Source organism: Scardinius erythrophthalmus (assembly GCF_964197995.2).
Source record: "Scardinius erythrophthalmus genome assembly, chromosome: 20".
In the NCBI taxonomy this organism is placed as follows: Eukaryota; Metazoa; Chordata; class Actinopteri; order Cypriniformes; family Leuciscidae; genus Scardinius; species Scardinius erythrophthalmus.
In genome coordinates, this window is record NC_138240.1 from 14,710,204 (window position 1) to 14,736,242 (window position 26,039).

The window sequence follows — 26,039 nt, forward strand, 5'->3', positions numbered from 1 at the left end:
GTCAGTTTTGAGTATGTGAGCTCGTGGCCCCTCCCCAGTAACAGGAGTCTGCTCACTGTGGAAAACAGCCTCACTCGAACACGGAAGTGACGCCGCTCTAGAATCCCCCCGTACTTCCGATCTTCAGCTCTGCTGAGACTCATCTAAGCGAACGGATCGGCTCTCTGTCCCAATATCTCTCTTCAGCCAGCGTCGAGTGGCGACCCGACACGGTCCGGCAGGTGAGTAAAGTCAGTATGTTGGGTACGACGGGGGGCTTTAAACGATCAGAGCAGCGGCTTTATCGAGCGAATAAAAATGGCCTTGTTTACATACGAATCCCCGAGCTGGAGTGCGCGCTAGCGGATGATTGTGAATAATGCGTTTAAAACGATATTAAACGATCTATGCATTCGCTTAAACAAGTTTAATTTGACTATATGCACTTCAAACTGCGGGATATGTGTATCGAAACTGTAAATAGTAAGAAAGAGAAAGGACTCTGCGCATCGATCGGTCTGCTGTATTTATGTGCAGTGCTGATCTAGAGTAGCAACAGCTGGTGCGGCCCGATTCATATGGAGTAAACAAAGCAGAAACCGTACTGTCCGTACCGTGAGTTTGCAGTATTTGCTCACCCCCACCCGACACCTACGCACTTGAATCATGATCCCTAACCCAGCTGAGTGTGATATTATGCGTGCCACCCAGCGCCGCACGCTATTTATAGTCCCGGGTGGAATGTGAGGGATAGACGGTGCCCGAGCGTGTGGGACCGGGCCAGGTCGTCCCATGACTGTGGGGTTCCAACCAACCAATTCGGTACCGGACCGGACAGCTGCAGCCGCTCACCGACCCCGTGCTCACGTTGAGTCGAATGTGCAGTGATTGTTTATTCAGTTGGAATCGGTGACTGTCATCACATCAGCAGGCGCGCGCGCACACGCAGAGCTCTGATCTCTGTGATCATCTGACGCGCGGGCACGCGGCCTGCCCTGCTCCTGCTGTCCGGTTGGACTGTGTCAGTACACCGTGTAATCCGTTAAAACGAAGCACTAAGCCGCTCTGCATGTGAGTTTATGATTGTCTTACCCTCAAAGAGATTCTTGGTGACCGTTAATTCGGAGACCAACATCTACAAGTACAACCTTCAGATAGTTTCCACGGTGTGTTGACTGTAAATAATGGAACAGCTCCTTGACCAGTGGTTCAAGCTTAGCGAGTGTCATTGAAATTGAGTACACTTGCAAGGCCACTTTTACCATTTAAATTCTCTCTTGGAAGTAACTGCCAATCCAAGTTTGGACACAACTACCCACTCATTATTATAGAGTGCAAAAAAACATCCCATTCATTTAGAATGATAACTTAAACCTTTAAAGACAGACATACTACAAGCTTTTTAATTGAAAGTAGGCTAGATGCTTTTGTTGAAGCTGTTAGTGTGCATTATTTCAACTTATTTTTAAAAATAATTGTTAAACCTTGGAATTCCTGCTGAAAAACTACATTACCCATGATTCTGTCGAGAAATATCCAGCAATCAGAGATTCACGACAAGCACCAAAAGAACAAAATATATATGTCATTAAATCAGGATTTTTAAATGTATGAATATAAAGTTTTATTTGATTGACATTTGCTATGCTTCATGGGATTGCAGTTCTTTTCCTCATTAAAGCGTTGCACAGTCTCACATTTGTCTTTTTGTCCAATTTATTGCTTCAGAAAAAAGTTTTAAAAATGTTATTCACCTTGTAACTGTCTGGTTTGGTTCATGGCTTATAACTCTAATGAAGACTTTAAATATCCCTATTGGAAAAATACTTCTTGTTCCAAGGCTGCTGAGTGGGCGGCTCAGTGGAATACTTGATTCTGATTAGTCGATTGCTGGATTGAATATCAATTATTCTTATAAATATTTAACAAGTAACTAAACAAGCTTTTAAAATAACTCTCATCAGTATTTCATGACCATGTATTTACGCAGTTGTATAATAATTATATTATTATCTGTTATTATCGTACTGAGGATAGATGGTCATTATCGCAAAACAAATACCAAAAATACCAGGATTTGGATCGGAGATTGAGTTCAGTGTTCCTGGATGCTTTCTTCTCACTTAATGAAATCATTTAAAGTCAAATCAATATTTCATGTCACGTCCATTCATTTATTTATGTAGCTGTGTATTAAATGGGGAAAGGTACAGTCAACCAGCCATTTTCACAAAATAAATACCTTTAGGACAATGGCAGACTGTCTGAATAAAAAATAAAATAAAATATAGATTTGTATAGAAAATCATAGAATCATTGACCATTTAAAGGTGGTATCAGTGATTTCAGGCCCAAAAATATTTTATCACATTCATCTAATCTTTCCTAACGATCCGCTAGCTGCCCACCCCATAAGCATGCCGTCAAAAAAACGCGTCTCTGTAGGCAGCCTAGGCTCTGAGATCTGCACACAAAAACAAATGGTTTAGCCAAACACTCAAAACCAAAACAAATAGTGTTCCAATCAATCACCGACAGGGGGAGGGTGTTGTGAGGTTTTGTGCTCGTGCACGGCTGCACGCAAAGTCAGAGCTGAAGAAAATGCTGTCTCAAAACCTCACAACACCCTCCCCCTGTCGGTGATTGGTTGGAACACTATTTGTTTTGGTTTTGAGTGTTTGGCTAAACCATTTGTTTTTGTGTGCAGATCTCAGAGCCTAGGCTGCCTACAGAGACACGTTTTTTTGACGGCATGCTTATGGGGCGGGCAGCTAGCGGATCGTTAGGAAAGATTAGATGAATGTGATAAAAATATTTTTGGGCCTGAAATCACTGATACCACCTTTAAGCATATGCTTTTAGACACTATAAGATTGTGAGAAATCTGATATAAATGATAGTTACCAAACAATGTGTTTTTGTTCTCTCTTTCAGTATTTTTTCTCTGTCTGAGCTCATCCCTCTCTCCAGTTCCTCATGAGTGACGGGGAGTGTGATTTCTTTTGCTTTTTTCGGTGCTGCTAAAAGCCACAGGCCCCCTCGGGATTGGTGGTGCAGTCTGGGGCAGAGAGGAGCAGCTCAGTAGCTGCTGATTAGTGGAGAGCAGCTGTCAGTCAGGGAAAGGTCAGGCCCAGAGGGCTATGTCTGTGGATATGAGTAGCCAAGCCTCAGACAGTAACGAGGAATTCGAAGATGATGAAGACATCGTAGAGGGCGACATCCCTGATTATTATGAAGACCTTGATGACGACGTGGCGGTAGAAGAACCATTTGACCCGGAAAAGTACCAGTTCAATTGCTTGACATACAGAGATAGTCAGAAGGTACTAACTGAGGAAGTCAACAATGTAGCCACTGCCCTGAAGGTGAGTGACAATGTTTAGTAGGATTAGTGTTGTGACTGACAATATTTAGCTGTTTATTTATATCTTCCCAAACTATAAATAAAGACTAATCCTTTCTCTCCCTTTAGGTGTCACCAGCTGTAGCCAAACTGGTCCTTGTACATTTTCACTGGCAAGTGACTCAAATACTCGAAAGGTAATTAAGTACAACAAAGCATGCACACACAAATATGCACACTTGGGTAGTTGACATGAAAAGTTGATGATAGTGGTGTGATATTCTATACTTCATCTAAAAATTCTTTAATTATTTTTTATCTAAAAATTAATGCTAATGCTATTTTATGACATCTGAGAGACTACACTACCGTTCAAAAGTTTGGGGGCAGTAAGAGTTTTTTTTTATTTTAGAAGAGGAAGAAGAAATGTAACACTTTATTTTACAGTGTCCTTGTTACATATGTTACATGTACAGTACTTACCATAGTAATAACAGTAAATTATGGAAAATTAAATCCCTAAACCTAATTGTACCCTAACCCTATAGTAAATACATGTTGTTAATTAATATTACTCCGTACTTAAATATATAATTACACTGTAACAATCACACCTTAAAATAAAGTGTAGCCGAAGAAATGAATACTTTTAATCAGCAAGGACGCATTGAAATTGTCAAATGATTTCTATCTTAAATAAATGCTGTTTTTTTTTTTTACTTTCTATTTATCAAAGGACCCTGTAAAAATGTATCAGCATATTAAAATGATTTCTTAATAGTCATGTGACACTGAAGACTGGAGTAATGTTGCTGAAAATTCAGCTTTACCATCACCGGAATACATTGCCTTTTAAAATATTAAAAGAGAAAAAAATTATTTCAAACTGTAATATTTTACTATATTACTGTTTTTACAGTATTTTTGATGAAATAAATGCTGCCTTGGTGAGCATATGGGACTTAAAAGCATAAAAAAAATCTTACCATCCCCAAACTTTTGAATGGTATTGTATATGTAATGTCACCGCATGACTAGGTGAACAGGAAAAATACTTTCAGGTCATTTAAAATAGTGAAAATGCAGCTTAATACTGCTAAAATAATCGCTACGTTAAAAAAAATATATCCTAAAATCTTGACGTTGAAAATAAAGTCTGTCTCAATATTTTTCTTGTGTTTGAAGGTATAAGTCCAACTCTTCGCAGTTGCTCTGTGAAGCCCACACCCAGCCCACAAGCACCTGCAGATCTCTCACTGTGAGTTCCCATAATGTGTGTCTTTACTCATGACAACTGCCATTTAAAGCTCTGTTTTACATTGTTAACATTTGGTTTCTTTCGAAACCCCTTTAAACTTGAGTTCCGAGACACTCTTAACTTTAAAATGCAATGTTGAGGCGATTAAAAATGTGCAACTGGAAACCTGTTCTTTATCAAATCGCAGATGGTTGTCTGGGACAAAAGTTGATTCTACTGTTTTCAATCATTACTGTATCTTAGAAGTACTTCCTTCTCTTGACATGTCTGTGTTTTCAGGCTGGGACGTCACTGCAGTGTGGGGTGTGTCTGCAGCTGGTCCGGAGAGACTCTCTCCTCTCTCTACCCTGTCAGCACTCCTTCTGCAAGGCATGCTGGGAGCAGCATTGCACTGTACTTGTCAAAGATGGTGTGGGCGTAGGTGAGTACGCACGTGCACATACACACATTGAGCACAGTGTGCAGTATGTATTGCTGATTAGAGCGATCTGGTTATCTGATCTCCTCTATGGATTGTGTTTGTCTATAGAGATCTCCTGCATGGCGCAGGAATGCTCTCTTCGCATACCAGAGGATTTTGTTCTTCCTCTGCTGCCCAGCGAGGAACTGAAAGATAAATACAGACGCTACCTCTTCAGGGACTACGTGGAGGTGTGTGTCAGTCTAGGGATGCACTGAATGTGTCCGCACCATATCTGTTATCTGCCAAATTTAGAGATTATTTTCGCCTATTTTTATATCTAGATTACTTTGCTTAACAGTCATCTTTAAGAACATTTAATTATAGAATTATTATACACTACCAGTCAATAGGGTTTAAGAAAAGAAAAGGAAATTAATACTTTTATTCAGCAAGGATAAATTAAATTGATCAAAGACTGAAAATAAAACTTTTATATTGTTCTATTTCAAATAAATGCTGTTTTTTTTTACTTTTCATCAAAGAATCACGGTTTCCATAAAAATATTAAGCAGCACAACTGTTTTCAACATTTATAATAATAATAAATAGTTCTTGAGCACCAAATCCGCATATTAGAGTGATTTCTGAAGGATCATGTGACTGAAGACTGGCGTAATGATGCTGAAAATTCAGCTTTACCATCACAGGAATAATGTTTTTATATGTTTTTACTTCATTTTTGATCAAATAAATTCAGCCTTCGGTGAGAATAATATACTTTGTTCTAAAACATTAAAACACATTACAGATCCCAAACTTTTGAATGGTAGTGTGTATTACATTTTTATGAAAAACATTTAATTTAAAACTATTGATTTTAGTTTTTGGAGTTTTATTTTTTTATTTAATTTTTATATTGGCCATTCAGTGGTTATTAGTACTTGAAAATTAGTACTATCTGACAGAATTTTGATGACATTTTGAGTTTTATCACATTCTAGAAAGCCGCTGATCACTCTTAACCTGCTCATGTTTGTGTCTGCAGAGTCATTTCCAGCTGCAGTTGTGTCCTGGTGCCGACTGTCCGATAGTTATACAGGTGCAGGAACCTCGAGCTCGTAGAGTCCAATGCAGCCGCTGCCAAGAAGTCTTCTGGTATTACACACCATTACACTTGCACACACTCCTCAATTCCTAGCGTAATACATGTGATGTGAAAGAGTGCACGTGATTGCATGTGCGTTTGGATTGACTGTCCGTCTGGCTTCAGTTTTAAGTGCAGACAGATGTACCACGCCCCCACAGACTGTGCTATCATCCGCAAATGGCTGACGAAATGTGCAGATGACTCTGAGACGGCCAACTACATCAGTGCACACACTAAAGACGTAAGCAAGCACACACAGATACATTTAGGATGGTCAAATGAAGTATATACTGTTAAGTTAAGTTTGATAGTTACGATATAAATAATATAATTTTATCCTAATGTTTGGATTTTGTCCACAGTGCCCTAAGTGCAATATCTGCATTGAGAAGAATGGAGGCTGCAACCACATGGTGAATAGTATATTCATTTTTTTCCATTACCTGCACACTTTGTAGTGCACTTAATAAAACACCCAGCATGGAGTGTTACAGAGTACTACTTTTAGTTTGTCAACTTCATTAGATTTGTTTTTGTTTTTGAAAGAGGTTTCTTATGCTCACCAAGGCTGCATTTATTTGATAAAATACAGTAAAAACAGTAATATTGTGAAATATTATTACAATTTAAATTGTGATGAAACTGCCTCTAACCACAATAAAATTCCTGATTGTTAGTATTACTGTTATATATTTTTTATTATCATTTAAAACCATATTTGACCGTAAAATGTAGGGCGGTACTTGATTTTTGCCATCAGGAATTGATTGGTTCGTTGGATCGTTGTGGTTTGCTATTGCTGTGATGTCATGTGAGTGACAGGTTGTCCTGTCCTCGCCACCAGTAAACTTTTTCAGAGAAGAGATGTTGTTACAAGAGGGAGGGGAAGTTATTTTGATTAAAGATTACGAGGGTAGATTCATTTAAAAACAAAAAAAAATGTGCATGGATGAAATATTTATAATAAATACTGCAATATTCCATGAAAAGTAAGAATTGTCCATTTGGATTTCCTGGTGCAGCATAGGTTTTGTTTTGTGTGAAAACATTGTGGAAGGCAGTGAGAGGTTTTACCGCCTTATAATGACAACGAGTGCTGAAATTTATGACTGAATGAATTATATGAATGTATCTCTGAAGGGAACCGACTTCCTTCAGAAAAGTTTTGATGGCAACTCTCTAAACCTCCATTTACAGTGGTTACCAGGGAAACATCTCAATTTATGCTGTTCCAGTAGCGCCACCTACTGGCAGAGAGTGGATTTACATTTTGATTCAGCCTGTCTGCCCTTTTTGTTTAGACCAATGAGAAAATCTGACCTAATTTATATGCAGTTTTGTCAATTTGAACTTCTTGATGGAAAATAAGCTAATGTGTATTCCAAAAATCTCAACAATTCGGATGAGGTATTTGAATTATTCATGGAGCAGATAAAATGCCTATAATCATGTAATCAATATAACCTATATAAAATAATTTATCATTTAATCCCTTTTCTTAAAAATGGTTTAAATGCTGGAATGTATAGGTTATAATTTTATAAAACTTTATTTACCATGTAGAGATAGTAGATAACATGGTTTTTGCAAGTCACCCAACCAATTTTTTATTATTTTTTCCATTTATAATCCGCCCATTGTTTTTGTGAACATTTCTAGCACTTTTTAACAATATCATGATATTGATAACCGTGATTTTGGTCACTATAATCATATGATGAAGTTTTCTCACCATTTAATCTCTTAATTTGAAATTACTGTTTTCTGTTTCAATATATATTAAAATTAAAATGAATATTCCTGTGATGGCAAATCTAAATTTTCATATCTCATTATTCCAGTCTTCAGTGTCACATGATCCTTTAGAAATCATTCTGATTTGATGCCCAGTATTATCAATGTTGAAAACAGTTATGCTGCTCAATATTTTTGTAGAAACCACAATCCATTTTTTGGGATTCTTTGATGAATAGAAGGTTCAAGAAATATATTTTATATAATTTTTTTAGGACAGACACTTTTTGGGCACGTTTTACTTAACACATCTTTTTCTCTCTCTTTCTCTTTCCAGCAATGCTCAAAGTGTAAACATGGTATGTTTTTTCCCAGTGATTTTTAGTTACTTGAAATCCCTTTTGAGTAGTAAAGTGGTCTTGATTTTAATTGCATTGTTTTGGGTGTGTAGATTTCTGCTGGATGTGTCTGGGTGATTGGAAGACTCATGGGAGTGAGTACTACGAGTGCAGTCGCTACAAAGAGAACCCAGACATAGTGAATCAGAGCCAGCAGGCCCAGGCCAGAGAGGCCCTCAAGAAATACCTGTTCTACTTTGAGAGGGTAAGACAAAAATGAAATAAAATTCTTTGGGGAAAGAAAAAAAAAGATAGACCAAAGGCCACTCATATAGTGTAGACAGGCATGCTAAACATTATCTTTGTTCCAAAACCTAGCGAGCTCTTCAGTAGTGATCCTGACACAAAAGGTTGGTCCAAAAAGTAGGCAGTAACATTATAGTTTACACATTACAGAAAGGTATCAGTAAAATGTTCTAATCTATTTCGAAATGGACTTGTTTACCCAATATGTGTGCTATCTGTTTTGTTATTCTAAGAGTAGCATGCTGTTAGCTTAGCAACATGCTAACAGCAAACTCTGTTGAAAGGAATTACAAGGCAAGTCCATTTCTGTAGTGTACATATAGTTGCTGCCTATATAGTGTTCTGTTTCAAAAAGCTGAAGGGGAAACAATATCATTGTATTTATATTAGTGCTGTCAACACAATTAATCTCATCTGACAAAAGTTATTTTTTGTTTATATAATATATGTGTGTGTGTGTGTATACACACATACATATACATACACGCACACACACACATATATTATATAAACAAAACTTTTGTTACATGCAAGTAATCGCAATTTATTGTTTTGACTGCACTAATTTGTTGCAGAAAGCAATTTTTCATCTTAACTGTATTGACAGTTAATTAATTTAAATGTTTATATGCAAGCATTAATCCTTGCATTGTCTGTGCGTGTTCAGTGGGAGAACCACAATAAGAGCATGCAGCTGGAGGCACAGACATACCAGCGGATCCAGGAGAAGATTCAGGAGAGAGTCATGAATAATCTGGGTACCTGGATCGACTGGCAGTACCTGCAGAATGCTGCCAAGCTACTGGCCAAGGTACAGGCTGAATCCAGCTGTATTCCACACCAGGGCTGCATGCTTTGAGGGTGCCATCTCACTGCTATTTTTCTGAGTAAAATTGCGATTTTAAAGTGCCATTTAAAAAAAGAATAGCATAAAATAAAGCTTCAGGTTTGCTGTGCTTGTTTTTAAGGCTGCACAATTTGGCCTAGCATTTTGTGATTTATTTTTATATATCTACAGTATATAACTAATAAAACATATTTGGTTATTATTATTATTATTATTACTAGATAAAAATATGAAACAAAATAATAGACCTTATTATTGATATATTTCACTATTTAATATAAATTGAGTTATTGAGTTCTAAATTGGATTTATAACAAGTTTGGTTGGCACATGTTCCCAAATGCACGTTATAAGTGACCTAAACTGAACTGAAAACACAGATCATGAGCTTCTCACATGTTAAAGGTGAACTAAGTAACTTTTTTTACCTTAACTGAACAGCTTCGGAGTCATTGGAATGGTTATATTACTTATTTCGGGTTGAATGGTGGTCGTTTCGCACCCCCCTGGTGCCCGTGAGCGGAAAATACGCACTTGCAACTTTGAGCCGGCGGGCCGCCGGCCGCCGCGTCAGGAAGTCTCGCGTGATATCAAGTCTCGCGATGTAAACAATTGCTTTACGGCCAAAAGAAATCTGCTAAAATGCTGTCATTATTGCGCTCCCTCACACTGTCCGAACCCGAATGAAGAAGACGGTTTAAAGAATGTCCCATCTGCTTTGATGTCGTTGATCTATAGCCTCTGGTGTCTGAGAATCACCAACGAGTTTTTACAACAGTGTTGTCAAATATCTATTCCGAAGCTGTGGGGGGAGCTCTAGAGAGAAACCTGCGAGCAAAAAGCAAGAATACAGCGAAGAAATCCCAAAGCTACTGAGTGCTGCTTTAAAGAACACCGTGCCGCTCTTCACTATAAAACACTCTGCGCATATTAATTTAATTAAATCTTAACCTTCGCGATTTTGATAATCGCACTAAGCCATATTCTGATTTTGGTTTTATTTTGATTAATCTTGCAGTCCTATTCTGCAGACACAAGTGTTCATGCACAAGCGTCCGTGTTTCCACACTCACACTGTCTTTGTTTTCTCTTAGTGTCGTTATACACTGCAGTACACCTATCCCTATGCCTACTACATGGAGTCTGGACCCCTCAAAAAACTGGTAAGCAACTGCGTTAAATGTGTGAATCTCTCATTGAAGATCAAAGATCACTTTAAGATCTGTCCTTGGTAATGGGAAATCTCGTTTTTATTTCCTGTAGTTTGAGTATCAGCAGGCTCAGCTGGAGGCGGAGATCGAGAACCTGTCATGGAAAGTGGAGAGAGCAGACAGTTATGAGAGAGGAGAGCCGAGTGCTAATGATAGAGGGGTGAGAGATGGAACAAAGACTGAAGGAAGTTGTGAACAGGAACTGAAAAATAAAAGCACATGTTCTCTCTCTCTCTCTCTCTCTCTCTCTCTCTCTCTCTCTCTCTCTCTCTCTCTCTCTCTCTCTCTCTCTCTCTCTCTCTCTCTCTCTCTCTCTCTCTCTCTCTCTCTCTCTCTCTCTCTCTCTCTCTCTCTCTCTCTCTCTCTCTCTCTCTCTCTCTCTCTCTCTCTCTCTCTCTCTCTCTCTCTCTCTCTCTCTCTCTCTCTCTCTCTCTCTGCAGGATCTGGAGAATCAGATGCACATTGCTGAGCAGAAGAGACGGACGCTGCTGAAGGATTTCCACGACACCTGAACATCCGTCCATCGAGTCCACGTCACGTTCGCTCTTCTCTCAACTGTCTTGCTCCCTTCTCTCCAAAGATACCCCTCCACTTTTTTTTTGTCAAAACTACACTGCATCTCAAAATATTTTGTCCATCTCTTGTTTTTCTCATTTATAGCATCTCTTTTCAAAGCTGTATTTTTACCCTTTTTGTTCATTTTTTTTTCCTTCATCAGTTCCCGTTTTGTTTTTGCTTTGTAATCTTTACTTGGCTGCAGGGTTTGAGAATAGCACGATTGTATCCTAGCATTCACATTTACAAACATTGCATTCTCACATCCCCACGTCAGCTGACATTACACACACGACACATGCGCACCCACACACACTCAAAACACTCCACCGAAACGTTCTAACTCTTCTCTTCCTCCTACATTGCTCCTGCCATAACTTCTGCCCTCTATTCTTCTCTCTCTTGCTTTCTTCTCGTGTTTTTTTTTTTTTTTTTTTTTTTTTTTGAAAATGGCTGTTGATAGTTAGATCATTTAAAAAAAATCTGAAAATTTAAAAAAAGATGAAAAACAAATGATGCTGTAATTTTCAACGGTTGTACATTAATACAGAAATAGTTACTGAGAGAAAGTTTTTAAACCAGACAGTGACTCTTGTGTTTTCTTGTGTACACACACTTTTAAAAATGTATTTGCGCAACACTGCAGTTTTGGAAAGAACAAAAATTCTACCAAGGGTACATTTATTTGATTTAAAAAAAAAAAGTGTAAGATTGTTACAATTTAAAATAACTTTTCTATTTTAATATATTTTAAAATAATTTATTTTAATAAATTTAAAATGTAATGAATTCCTGTCATGGTAAAGCTGAATTTTCAGCGTCATTACTCCAGTCTTCAGTGTCACATGATCTTTCAGAAATCATTCCAATATGCTGATTTGGTAGAATCAGCTCACTGAAGATTTTTTTTATTATTAAATGATTTAATTTATTTTGTTATTAATAATATTAATTTAATAAATTATACCACAATTTAAATGGTTGTGCTGCTAAATGTGTTGTGGAAACTGATTATATAATAAATCTTTTTCAGGATTTTTTTATATAAACATTTATTTGAAATAGAAATCTTTTATAACATCAAATGTCTTTACTGGCATTTGTGATTAATTTAATGAATCCTTGCTAAATTAAAGTTTTGGTTTTTTTAATCATTAATCCCAGACTTTTCAACGGTAATAATAATTTGTTACATTTATACAGCGCTTTTCTGGGTACTCAGAGTGCTTTACATATGGAAGTACTCAAAGTGCTTTACATATGGAAGTGGGGAATCTCCTCAACCACCACCAATGAGCATCATCATCCTGGATGATGCCACGGTGCACCAGAACGCCCTCCACACGCCAGCTTACTGGTGGAGAGGAGACAGAGTGATGAAGCTTAGTATCAGTATAGTAATAGTAGTGTATTGAGTAAATGTAGTATGTGCATTTGAAATGGCGTATGCATGTAACCACAGACTTTTTCCAACTAGAGTTGCCTCTGACACCAGAATGTCAGAGCTGCCATATTTGAGTACATCTTTTATTTATTTTATGCTATATTTTTTAGACAGGATTGGAGGTGGCACATTGGCACAAACTGAATAATTGCACTGTTCTTACAAGATAATTATTACTATAGGCAAACCATGACCATGAAATACAACATTTGTTTTTTACAGAAGTGTATAGAACAATAGTGTTTTATGAACCACTTCATGATTTAGCTAATCTCTGAGCACATTACTTCATCATTTTTTTCATCAAAACCCAAACATACACAACAAGGAACAAATGCAAAGTCAAAATTTCTGTTAGAGAAAAAAAAAATTACAATACAAAAATATTCATATTAAAATACAAGGAGAATAAAAGGACATGGTCAGAAATGTATACAAAATGTTTAATTTTACTAACAACCAGTGAAGATTGACTGTTAATTACTTAAATGTTCTAATGAGTTAAATATAAGTAAATGTTGAAAAAATTATTTCACAGTAAAAATAACCTTTAAATGGTGTTTGCGTGCTCTAGAATCGAGGGGCATTAGGTGTCCTCGCGCGCTCCCGAGCCTGCATATTCAGGTCGGTTCACTCATGCCAAATAAAGTCAGCAGAAGAGCAGAGTGCGCGAGATAAAATTAAATCTTCTGTGCACACATGCGCGCGACATAACGAGAGCCCACCCTCCGACCCTCGAATAAACAGGAAAATTAAGCGCGTTTTAGTGAATAAACACCGCCCTGCTACAGCCCGGAAGTGACGTTCAAAGACACCTTATTTATGTCTGCGGAAGACGAGGACGTTCTCCACACACACACACGTGTGATGCTCGTGGGCACTACGGGGCAGCTTCAGTCCCCAAAATAAGAGGACACTTGGGTCTTTTTTATTCAGACCGGTCACTTCATTAAAAAACTGTGCTTTTCGCGATATTTAATGTCATTAAGGGCTTTGAAGACCGTGTCGGACTGAAGCAAAGAGAAGAACAGAACTTACTGTCTTGAAAAACTCTTGTGAGAATTTGGACTTTGGCGCTTTTTATGCACTATGGCGGACTATTTAATCAGCGGACAGACGGGCTACGTGCCTGACGATGGTCTAACTGGACAGCAGCTCTTCAACTGCGGAGACGGACTTACCTACAAGTAAATACCCCTCGAGTTGTGCCTCATACCCACTTGTGCATTCTCCATATGCTTGCTATTAAACATTAAACAGGCTTGCCAGTCAGCACTGCAGATGTGCTCTCTCAGTATGCAGCTTCGTTTAAAACAGCTAAAATCAGCTGCTGTAGGTGTCGTTGTCGGTCCGTGTTTATCTAGTTTAGTATCCAGCATTTTATATTGTGACAGCACACTGTCATTCATCTATTATGCAATTCCACTTCACGTAGGTCAGTACTGCATAAACATAACCGTGAAGGCACATGTCAGTGCGGTGCCATGTGGATTCACATGTCGGAACTCGGAAGTACTGATGAACTGTGGGTGATTCAGCACTGATCGAGATCCTCTGCTGTCATTCCATAATGCCAAGTTCAAACATGCAGAGTCTATTCTTAAACCACTGACAACCCAAGCAGCTTGTCCTGTAACGTTACCAAAACCAATTGCTGTCTATGTTAGGTCTTCCCAAATGTGCTATAAATAGGTTGAACTTTGTGAAGTATGTTGTGGTTGTTTTCTCTACAAATTCTCTGGTGCCATGTAAAGCGTTTAACCTCTCCGAGTTAAAGCTGTTTTTTTGTCTTCAGAAACGCATTTCTGTTTACCATCTAACATAGGAATTGTACGCCAAGGAACTGTGTTTACGTTTACGACAGAAGATTGCAGCATTGACGTAACTCCGTTTTATCATTAAACTGGGCGTCACTTGATACACTAGTAAACAGCATGGTGTGTGTGACATGGATAAAAAGACTCTTTGGAACATAATCAACGTGTGAATGTATCAGCGTATACGAGATAAGAGCGCTGAAAGAGTTGACTTTTGGCAACAATAACTCCCTGAATCATTATTAAACTCCAAACAGCGTTTTCTGCCGAATTGCAAGAATAAACTAGCAAATATATAATGTTAATGTTTCTTGAATAATAAATGCACTGTTTCCAAATAGTTTTTCCAAACAACCCTGCAAAAAGTTTTCTGATTGTCTATATATGCAGTGTTAATTCTCATGATACTTTTTTTCTATTATATCTGTCAATTAATAGTGATGCATTATGTGTTAAAAATCACAAAGCTTTAAATTAATGATTCACCATCACCCACATTTTCACTTTTTAGTGATTTCCTGATTCTGCCAGGGTACATTGACTTCACAGCTGACCAGGTGGTAAGTTAAACAATCTCCTCTATATAATATTTTTTTTTCTCTTCTGGATGGATGATGTGGTTTAATTTTGTTTGGCTCTCCTTGTAGGATCTGACATCAGCGCTGACCAAACAGATCACAATGAAAACCCCACTGGTCTCGTCGCCTATGGACACTGTCACAGAGTCTGACATGGCCATTGCTATGGCGGTAAGAGGATGATTGACAGAATTCATCACATAAAGTGGTCTTACTGCATAGACATTTGAATAAGCACTAATGTGTGTACATACCGTTACAAAATAACCTGAACAGTTCATTTGCAAGAATGCGGCCTCATGTTTTGATATCCATAAAATCAATTAAAGGCCCATGAGTTTTGTGCCTTGTAAATCTATGTCTGTTAGCTTTTAGACCAAATTTAGTCCTAAAAGATTATTAAAAAATCACTTTACCAGCTATAAACATTTTACAGTCAAGGAAAGGGGAGCCAAATGATAAAAAAAGACTTATGTCCAGTTTCCCCCAAAACCACATGCCACTGATTAGAAATAGCAAATTTATGTTTTTTTTTCTGGGCATGAATAAATTAATGGCTTTTTTTTTTAAATAAGTAAAAATAAGACCCTTTGGTACATCTCATCCCTCAGTAGGGAATTCATCAAAAAAGTCTTAACTTAAATTTACAAAGATTGATCTTTTATGCATGTAGGATTATGTTCTAAGGCCTAATGTAATGTGTTGTCACAGCTGACTGGTGGGATTGGCTTCATTCATCATAACTGCACTCCAGAGTTCCAGGCTAACGAAGTCCGCAAGGTCAAGGTGAGTCTTTACATCTCTGTCTTTGTCTTTTTATGTTTGTGTACCATTTTTCTCTTCTCTACTCATTCGTAATATATGTGTTTCTTCTGACCCCTACCCCACAGTTGCCTTGTCCTTCTGAATAAGAAATCCACACCTCATTCTGTTTTATGTGATATGTACCTAAGTAGAAATGCCTAATAGAACATCCTTTTTTACTCCTCCACTTGACTTTTCTCCCTCCCTTTCCCTCCACTTGGAAAATTGCCCCCGCTAGAGGTACGAACAGGGTTTCATTACAGATCCAGTGGTGATGAGTCCTAATGAGCGGGTAAGAGACGTCTTTCAGGCTAAGGCTCGGCACGGATTCTGTGGGATTCCAATCACCGACAATGGACAGATGGGCGGATGTCTGGTCGGCATCATTTCATCACGAGATATCGACTTCCTCAAAGAGTCGGAGCATGACCTGCCCCTCAGTGAGGTGGGTGGGACTTAACACAGAGGGCGAGGGCTAAGCAGTTTTACTGAACTCAACTCACCTTATCTTTCTGTCACTTAGGTGATGACTAAGAGGGAGGATCTGGTTGTAGCTCCAGCAGGAGTGACACTGAAAGAGGCCAATGAAATCCTCCAGAGGAGCAAGAAAGGTGGGGTAGGCTTTAAGCGTTTATGAGAGCGCCTTACCCTTTTTTCTTTCCTCACCCTCTTATTGCTGAGGACCGTTTTGGAGTAATCCTTGAACCAAATAAAACATTCACATGGATTTTAACTATTCATTAACCTATATAGCAGTGTTTCATGCACCACGTCTTGGCAGTGGACTCTTAAAACTAGATCTGATCAAGTGGTATTCACAAGATGTCGTATAGGTCATACAAGTTTGACTCATGCGTTTTTGAAGACCCAACTCTATGCATGTTTTGTAAGATTCCCCTCTCTGTTAAACATATTTTATTGGACTGTCCTGGGTTTAATACAAGTTAAATGCTGCTCTTTTATGAAGTTATTTTACTTAAGGACTTATTTAGTGAGATTATGCCTGAAAAGGTTTTAGATTTTTTTATCATATGTTAATTAAAAAAATATATATATTATAATATGACTTTTTGTTTGTTTGCTTGGTTTTATTGTATATGATATTTGTATTTTTGTAATTACATTTTTGCCATGAAAATAGCCTTAGGTGCTGACATGTCATTAAATAAATAAATCTATCTATCTATCTTAGCAGTGGCGTGCCACAAAATAACTGCAAGACAATCACTTTGAATTTTTTTATTTTTTTATTTTTTTTTTGCTGCATGCAACATATACTACTGTTCAAAAGGTTAGGATTGGTAAGATTTTCTTTTTTTAAATTTTTTAATAAGTCAATTAACCTGCATTTAAATGTCTGCGTTTATTTAATAAATAAAAAAAATGTAAAAATTGGTAATATTACAATTTAAAATAACTTTAATATTTGTTTAATATTTAATATTTGTTTAATATTTAATATTTGTTTAATATTTACTTTTTAAAATTTAATTTATTCCTGTGATGGCAAAGCTGAATTTTCAGCATCATTACATCAGTCTTCAGTGTCACATCACATGATCCTTCAAGATTTATTTTAATATGCCGATTTGGTGCTCAAGAAACATTTTTATTACTATTTTTTATTACTTATTGAAAATAGTTGTGCTGATTAAAATGTTTGTGTAAACTATGATTTTTGGTGGAAGAAAGTCCAAAAACAACATTTATTTAAAAGAAACATCTTTTGTAACATTATCAATGCCTTTACTGTCAATTTAATGAATTTAATGCATTTTAAATCAGAAAAAGAACGCATTTAGTAAAGTGTCTATAGGAAAACTTCTAGTATTTTTATTCTCAAGTGCATTTATAATATCTTTTAAAAGTAATACAATTTTAGCCGTGTAATTTGTTTTGTTTATCTATCTATAATCTACTTTTAAAGGTTAATTAATTTGTTTATTTACCCATTTTTAAAATGATTTTAGCCATAAAAATACTCAACTGCAATTTTTCAAATGAAGTCGGAACGCTGCAAGAAAATTTTCCGATGTGAAATTCTTACACTCAGTGTTTGTTTTCTATAGGCAAGCTTCCTATAGTAAATGAGGAGGGCTGTTTGGTGGCCATCATCGCTCGGACAGATCTGAAGAAGAACAGAGATTTCCCGCTGGCCTCAAAGGATTCCCGTAAACAGCTGCTTTGTGGCGCTGCTATCGGAACACACAATGATGACAAATACAGACTCGACCTGCTAGTGCAGGCTGGCGTAGATGTGGTCGTCCTGGTGAGGCCTGTTTTGGGCATAATGCTTCTCTGTGTATCAATGGATAAAGAGAGTTTATTTTTGTCCTATCTGGTTAATTTTTTTTCCTTTCTCCTTGATTTAGGACTCTTCCCAAGGAAATTCCATCTTTCAGATTAATATGATTAAGTATATAAAAGAGAAATATCCCAGCCTACAAGTCATTGGTGGCAATGGTTAGTTTTAAACACACACTTTTTGAACATAACATCTACAAACGCACAGTTAACATACATACTGAGTTGTCTCTCTGTTGTAGTGGTGACTGCGGCTCAGGCGAAGAATTTGATTGACGCTGGAGCGGATGCTCTGAGAGTGGGAATGGGCAGCGGCTCCATCTGCATCACACAAGAAGGTCAGTCCACCATTCGCACACCTGGCTGCCTGCCCCTCAGCCAATCACAGGCTGTGTTTCCATATCCAGTTTCTCCAGAGGGAGCACCTAATGTCCAGTGCCTCCTCTGGTCCTCTTTTAACATAGTTAGAGTAGTCCAGTTCCCAAATATCCCTGCAGTTGGCTTGGTCTGTGAGGTAATTGTGCAGATTTATTGGCAGACGATCTGCACTGCCCCCATTTCCTGTCTTTTCCCAACTTTTTTTCTGGGGTTTTAGAATCTGTGGAGAAAAGTAAAAAATTTTTTTACTGCATATCCTGTTTTTTTTTTTTTCTAAGAGAGTATGTCTATATAAGCGTCCATCTGTCCATTTACTGTTTGAATATTCTCTGTCGCTTTGAATGATGGAGGTAGTGAAGGCTCTTCTTTGCTTTTCTCAGTTTTTCCACTGTGTCCATGGCATAATTTAGCTTTTTTTGTTCTGACGTTTGTCTGTTACTTGCATCAGTCCCCTTTTTTATCAGCTCTGTTCCAAAACTTAGCAAAGACTGTTCCAGAAGGTAGGGTGTATAATTATGCTGCCTTCTGAGGTACACTACTGTTTAAAAGTCTGGGGTCAGTAAGATTATTGTTATTTTTATTTATTTATTTTAAATAAATAAATACTTTTATTCAGCAATGGTGCATTATCTTTTTACAAAAGTTGTATATTTTAAATAAAGGCTGTTCTTTTGAACTTTCTGTTTATCAAAGAATCCTTGAAAAGAGTGCCATGGTTTCCACAAATAATATTAAGAAGCACAATTGTTTTCAATATGAATAAAAAATAAGAAATGTTTCTTGAGCAGCAAATCAGCATATTAGAATGATTTCTGAAGGATCATGTGACACTGAAGACTGGAGTAAAGATGCTGAAAATTCAGCTTTGCCATCACAGGAATAAATTACAATGTAGTCTTGGTGAGCTTAGGTGACTTAATTCAGAAATATAAAATAAATCTTACCAACCCCAAACTTTTGAACAGTAGTGTATTTTGTGGATATTGCATCTCCATAATGCATTGCGAACAAATCTAAGATGGCTGACAAAGCAAGAGACAAGTTAATTATAAATAAACTTATTTTATTCATTATTGCTTAATACTGTAAAACTGTTTCAGGGTAATTCAAATGTATTATCTTACCAAACATTTTTGAGTATAACATTTTTATACATTCTTTTTTAAATATATTTGATTGTATCGTGCTGTTATATTAGCAACATGCTAATATAAAACTCTTTTGAAATCAATTGCTAGTCGAGTCTCCTGTGAAGCGCTAGCTGTGTGGCATGCAGAGTTGCAGCCTTTGTAATGCATTCCAAATCAATCCCTTACGAGGTTCCATAACAATTAGTAAGAATGCTTCCTTAGAAGGAAGCTGCCTATGTAGGCAGTGAGGCAGCTCACTAGGTTTTAAAACAGAGCTACAGTGTGCTCTCTTTCTCAGTCTCTATCTCCCTTTCTATAATTATGTCTCTCTAGCTCCTCTCAGTATTCCTCCTGGTTTAAAGCTCCACAGCCCCAAAACCCCAACTACTGTTACGGGATACTCCAGTAAGTCCCTCCCCCTGATCCCCATACAGAGATCCCATTGGCTCACTATCTCACTCTGCCTGCCCTCTCCCACAGCCTGCTGCATTGATTGGTTAAATCCTCTGCATCATTAGAAGTAGTTGCTGGTTTTTGGGGTTTTGGATGCTTGTCATTGTCTGACTAAAGCCCAATTTATACTTCTGCGTCAAACTAACACCGTAGCTACGTTGTAGGCTGTGTGTAGCACGCGTACCCTTCGGCTTACCCTTGAAGTGCACCTCTCCAAAAATGTAACAATGCGTTAATTCTACGCGAACCGCAAGAGCTGTGATTGGTCTGCTAGAACCCCTCCCTTGGGTTTCACATGCTCCCTCGATGTGTAATTGCGCGTCAACGCACACAATGACGCAGAAGTATAAATGAACACCAACGCATAGCCTACAACGTAGAGGTTCCGGCGTAGGTCCGACGCAGAAGTAGAAATCAGCCTTAACTTGTCAGTAATGATGTTTGACACTTCCTCTGATCTAAGTCTGTTACCCAGAATCCCTCACTAACATACTTGAACTAGCTTGTGCAGTGGCCCGGAAACATAATTGGACTTGCAAGTCAAACTCAAACATGTATGAGTGTCATCGTATAATACAATATTGAACTATTGTAGTGGTTTATAAAAAAAAAAAAAGAAAAAAAAAAAAAACTTTTTACAAACAGTACCAAATGGGCTGTTAAAAATGACAATAATGAACATTTGGTCATTTTTTTCAAACATCAATGTATCATCTTCATAGTTAATGTGATGGGAACTGACTTTATACATCTGCTAAAAAATCCCTTTTGGACCCGCTGATTAAAAGCCATTATCAATTGAGCACAAAAAGTAAAATTAGTTCTGAGAAAGGCCATAGCAGTGTTTGTTTCTATGTCACTTGCTTCAATGTTTTGTCTGTATAATAAAATGCTGGAAGTATGGCTAAAGTGTCCAAATACCTTTTTTAGAGCTTCTGAAAGAGCACTGGAGCGTATAAAGTGCACTTGTTAACAAAGCTGAGTGTTTTGCAGTCATAAGTATCACTGCAGTAAAGGTCTTTGTTTTATAGTTCAGTATAGTTTTTGCTAATTTTAGTCACACTTTTTTTTTCATTTTTCATTTTACAGTATGCAGTGTAGATGGTGTGACTATAGAAAGGGTGTTATGGGTAAATGGATGACTCATTTCTCTGTGCTCCTCCCTTCATGTCTTGTCTCCTCTCATACTGTGTTTAAAATTAAACCGCAAAATTGCCAAAAACTCCCTTGGCAACCGGGCATCAGTTATGTTGAATAGGATGGGAGGAGGAGAGCATGGGTCTCCATGCATCTCGCATGCAACTTTTCACTAATTGTTATGCTAATTAATTAATATAATGTTTAAATTAGTAGTGTTTGCACTAGTGGTCTCAGATTTTTGGACTTCTCTCTGTCAACAGTGATAATTATGTGGGTTTGACAGGTTTGTGTGCATATAACATGCTCACCGCTGCTGTTTTATCGGGTTTTTTTTTTGGATTCCTGCGTAAGATCACACATACAGATATGGTAGCGGAGCAAAAAATTTAGTTGATTGTAAGAGAAAAACTCAAATCATTTCCCTTTGGTTTGTCCTTTCCATTCAGGCTCGGACGTTCTTGTTTGTCAAGACTTGCTGAGGGTTTGCTAATGTGCACCCCTTTTTCTCCTCTCCTATCATCTCACAATTGATAGAAAATCTCACATCTAAAATTCCACTTTTATAAATCCACATATAATGATAACCTTGTCTTTGAACTCTGTGAATTTTTCTTTTTTTCATTAATTTTTGCTTTGGCCTAATTGTAAATTCACATGTGATACTGTCTTTGTAACGTTGATTGTCACTGATTGAAGACACATGACTGCACGAGTAAAGAATACACTAATTGTGACAGTCTGTCTGTTTGTCTGTGCGTGTGTGAGAGAGAATATGGATGTCTGTGACAGAACAGCAGTTTTAATGCATATTATTGTCCTAATCTGCACACTTAGTATTTGTAGAATATGCAAGTGTAAAGTAAGTTGATAGTAATGGTAATTTGTAAATAAGGGTCAAGTATAACCAGGTCTCGGTTTCTCGTTGTCCTCACAGTGCTGGCATGCGGGAGGCCACAGGCAACAGCCGTGTATAAGGTATCAGAATATGCTCGCCGGTTTGGCGTGCCCGTCATTGCTGATGGGGGGATTCAGACAGTCGGTCACATTGCTAAAGCACTTGCATTAGGAGCATCTACAGGTGAGATGTGGGTTGCATATAGATTCACTTGCAATCACTGCAGTAGATTATAAGACTGTTTATTCTTTAAAATGTGGCTTGTTGTTTAGTATAATTATTATAATAAAAATAATGATGGTGGTATTTTTCTTTTATTTATATACTATCATAGTATTTATTAATTTATTTTCAGTTTATTTTAATTTAACTTTTAGTTGTTTTGTTTAAGTGCTTGTCATTTTTATTTAGATAAGACATTTAGATTTATTTTATGTTTTAGTAATTTCAGTACTTTAACTTATTTCAGTAATTTCGGAGTAATTTCAACCTAGGGTCCTTTGCACCATGACCTCAAGCCAAACAAGAAGCTTTTTTTCCCTTTGTCGAACATTATTAAAGTTAGAGCTTATTTAGAGATATCAGCCGAATGGCTTTGTGCTCGAGGTCATGGTGCAAAGGACCCTAGTTTGAAATTACTCCGAACCATCCCTTTAAAGCAAGATTTCTAATTTTCATTTAAAATAATTTTCATCTAATACCTGTTTTATTTGATTTCATCTTTATTTTAATTACCAATTAAAAAAAAAAATAGTTTGTCAACGATAACACCACCTAATTATAATCATCATCACCATTATTATTATTATTATTATTATTATTATTGATAATGTTTTTTTTTTTTATAAAATTATAATTATATCTTAAGAATTAGCCTAATATTAGCCTAATATATGCTTTTGGTTTCTCTCTCAGTAATGATGGGGTCATTGCTTGCTGCCACCTCTGAAGCTCCTGGTGAATATTTCTTCTCGGATGGGATCCGTCTGAAAAAGTACAGAGGGATGGGCTCACTGGATGCCATGGACAAGAACCTGGGCTCACAGAGCAGATACTTCAGGTAGCACATATAAATATATTGTCTCCCAAACATAATACTGTGTGTACCCACTAATTACAGTTTACCCCATGTTTTTTTAAACCGCTTCGCCTCACGCTGACTTCAGTTTAATTGCTTATACAGACTAATGCGTGATGATAATTAGCCTGATATTGAGGTTTTGATAAAACATAATATTTAACGCTTATAAAAGCCAAGTAAAACAATTATGTAGAAGACAGAAAACCCTATAGTATGTAAATATACCAAATTCACTCTCTCTTCTCTTTCTCTCTCTCTCTTTCAGTGAGAGTGATAAGATTAAAGTAGCTCAGGGAGTTTCAGGGGCAGTTCAGGATAAAGGCTCCATCCATAAGTTTGTTCCATATCTCCTCGTTGGCATACAGCATTCCTGCCAAGACATCGGTGCTAAGAGCCTCACACAGCTGAGGTACATGCAAACGCACTAATTACTCACATACCTGCAATTATATGCACTTATAGGCGCAGTGTATCATTTCTGTGCCACTAGTGATGCCAAACAAAATTGTAAAAAGTGTGATTGTTTCCAATAATTTCTTATTTTTGCAATTTTGTTTGATAGCACTAGTGGCACAGATATTATACACGCCACTTTTAACACAATAATGCAGTGCTAAAACAGACACTCGCATGTTTGAGTTAAATTACAGATTATTTGTCATTGTCTCTTTTTGCGCCTTATCTCTCTTTCTTTCTACATCTATCTCAGGGCAATGATGTATTCTGGTGAACTGAGGTTTGAAAAGAGGACAATGTCAGCTCAAATGGAGGGTGGAGTGCACAGCCTACACAGGTAGTTGAACATTCATACTCTTAGTCTGAAGATATTGTACACTACCGTTCAAAGTTTTTATTCAAAAGTGAAAGAAAATACATCTATAATGTTACAAATGATTTCCGAATTTGAATTTTGAAAGAAGGTGTATCAAGGTATACACAAATATTAAGCAGATATAAAGTTTTCAACACGAATAAAAATAATAACTGTTTCTTGTGGACCAAATCAGCATATTAGAATGATTTCTGACGGATCATGTGGACACTGAAGAAATTATGCTGAAAATTTTGCTTTGCCGTCACTGGAATAAATTACAATTATTTTAAATTGCAGTAACATTTCACAATATTGTCTTTACATGCATTTTTGGTGAGGATAAGAGACTGCTTTCAAAAAAACATTAAAAAAATCTTTCTGAAACCAAACTTTTGAACGATACAGTGTACATTTTTATTTTTTTAATAAATAAAAAAATAAATTGACATTTTTGTTTTGTTCTTTCAGCTATGAGAAGCGCCTGTTTTAAGACACTACAGATGCCAGTACATGCACAGCCAAATGCACATAAACCCCCATTAATGGACTTCCACACATGCTTTTGCACATTCAGGCACCCGGACACACCGAGAACCTCAGCTTCCTCTTTCTCGTCTTCCCAGCCGCCTTTATTCTTAGTGAGGAGAGAACCCGTGTGTAAATGTCTGTGAGCATATGCCAGTGTGCGTGAACGTGTGGTTGTGGGAAGAACATGCCGTCTGCTGTATGTATCAGATGCCTTACATGTCAAATATTGTTTATGATTGTAATCATTTGACAAGTTTTGTTTAAAAATATACATTTTTGCCACATTTTACCATATTTGTCTTGACTCTTGTTTTGTTTCGTAAAATACAAACATACCTGCATATGCATCATTATAAGCAAAAAACTGTCAACGTTTTCAGTCCTGAGAAGAAAACCGAGTGCAGTTAAATCTGTGTGAAACAGGAAGTGTTTTATTTTAATGGGATTTATGTTAAGTTTATTAAAAAGAGAACTGACACTTCAAGTTAGGTGTGTGCATGTGAATACCTTCATAAAAATCTGCCTGTGACATGTAAATTATAACATAGTTTTGACTTGCATGTTTTTTTTTTCTTTTTTTTTTCATAATAAATTGATTTTCAAATCCTGAATCTGTGGGTGTGTGGGTAAGTGGCTGCTAGACATTGACATTGGTACACTATTCCTCATTTTGAAAGCGTGTCTCAAGGGAACCAGCCTTCACCTCCAAAACTACCGGACTTTCCAAACAGGCGTTCACACATGCTCACTAATGGACCAGCACCTGGACAGGTTGGGTTGAGAGCCCCAGGTGGCTCCTCATAAATGAAATATGATATTGGCCCGTTAGCAAGCTCATCCCAGCTGGGCCCAGATCTCTTAACGCTTTTATACACAGCAAAAAATGACTGACAGTTGTATATTAATGTGTGCAGCAGTATTGTCTTTCTTGTTTTCTGAGAAAACTAAAACATTTTTAAAAAATCACGTCTAATTCTCATATAGATTTATATTTAGAAGTCTATATATATGTGTGTCTATATATATATATATGTGTGTGTGTCTATATATATATATATATATATATATATATATATATATATATATATATATATATACATATACATACATTACACCTACAATGAAGTTAGTTAATCAGCCATAATATATTTTTATAAAGTTTAAATATTAACAGAGAAAAATATATAAATCAAAAGAGAGATGACAGGAATTATAAGAAGAGAAAAGAGAAGGGAAAGACATAGATGTTTGGAGGGGGGAGGTTGTGGGTAGCCTAGTGAAGAAGTGAAAGTGAAAATGTTCCTCAGATTTCTGAGGAGGAAGTCAGGAGGCATAAATACGCAAACGCTCTTTGACAAACTCGCACAAGCCAGGGAGCAGAGAGAGAGAGAGGGAGAGCGCACAAGAAAGAGGAGGAATGACAGAAACAGGTAACATAGAATTAGGCCTATTCATCTCATCTCTTTCATACCTGTCTGTTTTTATCTTATGTTCAATGTGTCTTCCTCGCTTGCTATTCATTATAGTGACAAGTTGTGTTCTTTCATTTCCC

General features: G+C 37.0%; 2 protein-coding genes across 6 annotated transcripts; both read left to right on the forward strand.

Moving 5' to 3' along the window:
- The first annotated feature begins 23 nt into the window (after nucleotides 1-23).
- Nucleotides 24-11,702, forward strand: arih2 (ariadne homolog 2). The gene is made up of 15 exons (XM_081349710.1): nucleotides 24-221; nucleotides 2,914-3,344; nucleotides 3,452-3,519; nucleotides 4,508-4,580; nucleotides 4,860-5,001; nucleotides 5,110-5,231; nucleotides 6,029-6,138; nucleotides 6,254-6,371; nucleotides 6,493-6,543; nucleotides 8,202-8,223; nucleotides 8,316-8,467; nucleotides 9,176-9,319; nucleotides 10,450-10,518; nucleotides 10,619-10,726; nucleotides 11,007-11,702. The coding sequence occupies exons 2-15, from the start codon at nucleotides 3,120-3,122 to the stop codon at nucleotides 11,076-11,078; spliced, it is 1,476 nt and encodes a 491-aa protein (XP_081205836.1). The 5' UTR covers nucleotides 24-221; nucleotides 2,914-3,119; the 3' UTR covers nucleotides 11,079-11,702.
- A 1,430-nt stretch (nucleotides 11,703-13,132) lies between these two features.
- Nucleotides 13,133-24,776, forward strand: impdh2 (IMP (inosine 5'-monophosphate) dehydrogenase 2). 5 transcript variants are annotated; one of them, XM_081349005.1, is made up of 15 exons: nucleotides 13,394-13,752; nucleotides 14,894-14,942; nucleotides 15,030-15,131; nucleotides 15,672-15,746; nucleotides 16,003-16,209; nucleotides 16,288-16,375; nucleotides 17,834-18,033; nucleotides 18,137-18,227; nucleotides 18,311-18,406; nucleotides 19,910-19,981; nucleotides 22,104-22,247; nucleotides 22,980-23,124; nucleotides 23,411-23,554; nucleotides 23,855-23,938; nucleotides 24,428-24,776. In XM_081349005.1, exons 1-15 carry the CDS (start codon nucleotides 13,655-13,657, stop codon nucleotides 24,447-24,449), a joined length of 1,617 nt encoding a protein of 538 aa, XP_081205131.1. In that variant the 5' UTR covers nucleotides 13,394-13,654; the 3' UTR covers nucleotides 24,450-24,776. The 5 variants fall into 5 exon arrangements, 4 of the variants coding, with proteins under 4 accessions (XP_081205132.1, XP_081205131.1, XP_081205133.1 ...); XM_081349006.1 differs by lacking the exon at nucleotides 19,910-19,981 and having other exon boundaries at nucleotides 13,133-13,752; XR_014028941.1 differs by lacking the exon at nucleotides 19,910-19,981 and having other exon boundaries at nucleotides 23,411-23,614; nucleotides 23,722-23,938.
- Nucleotides 24,777-26,039: the final 1,263 nt, after the last annotated feature.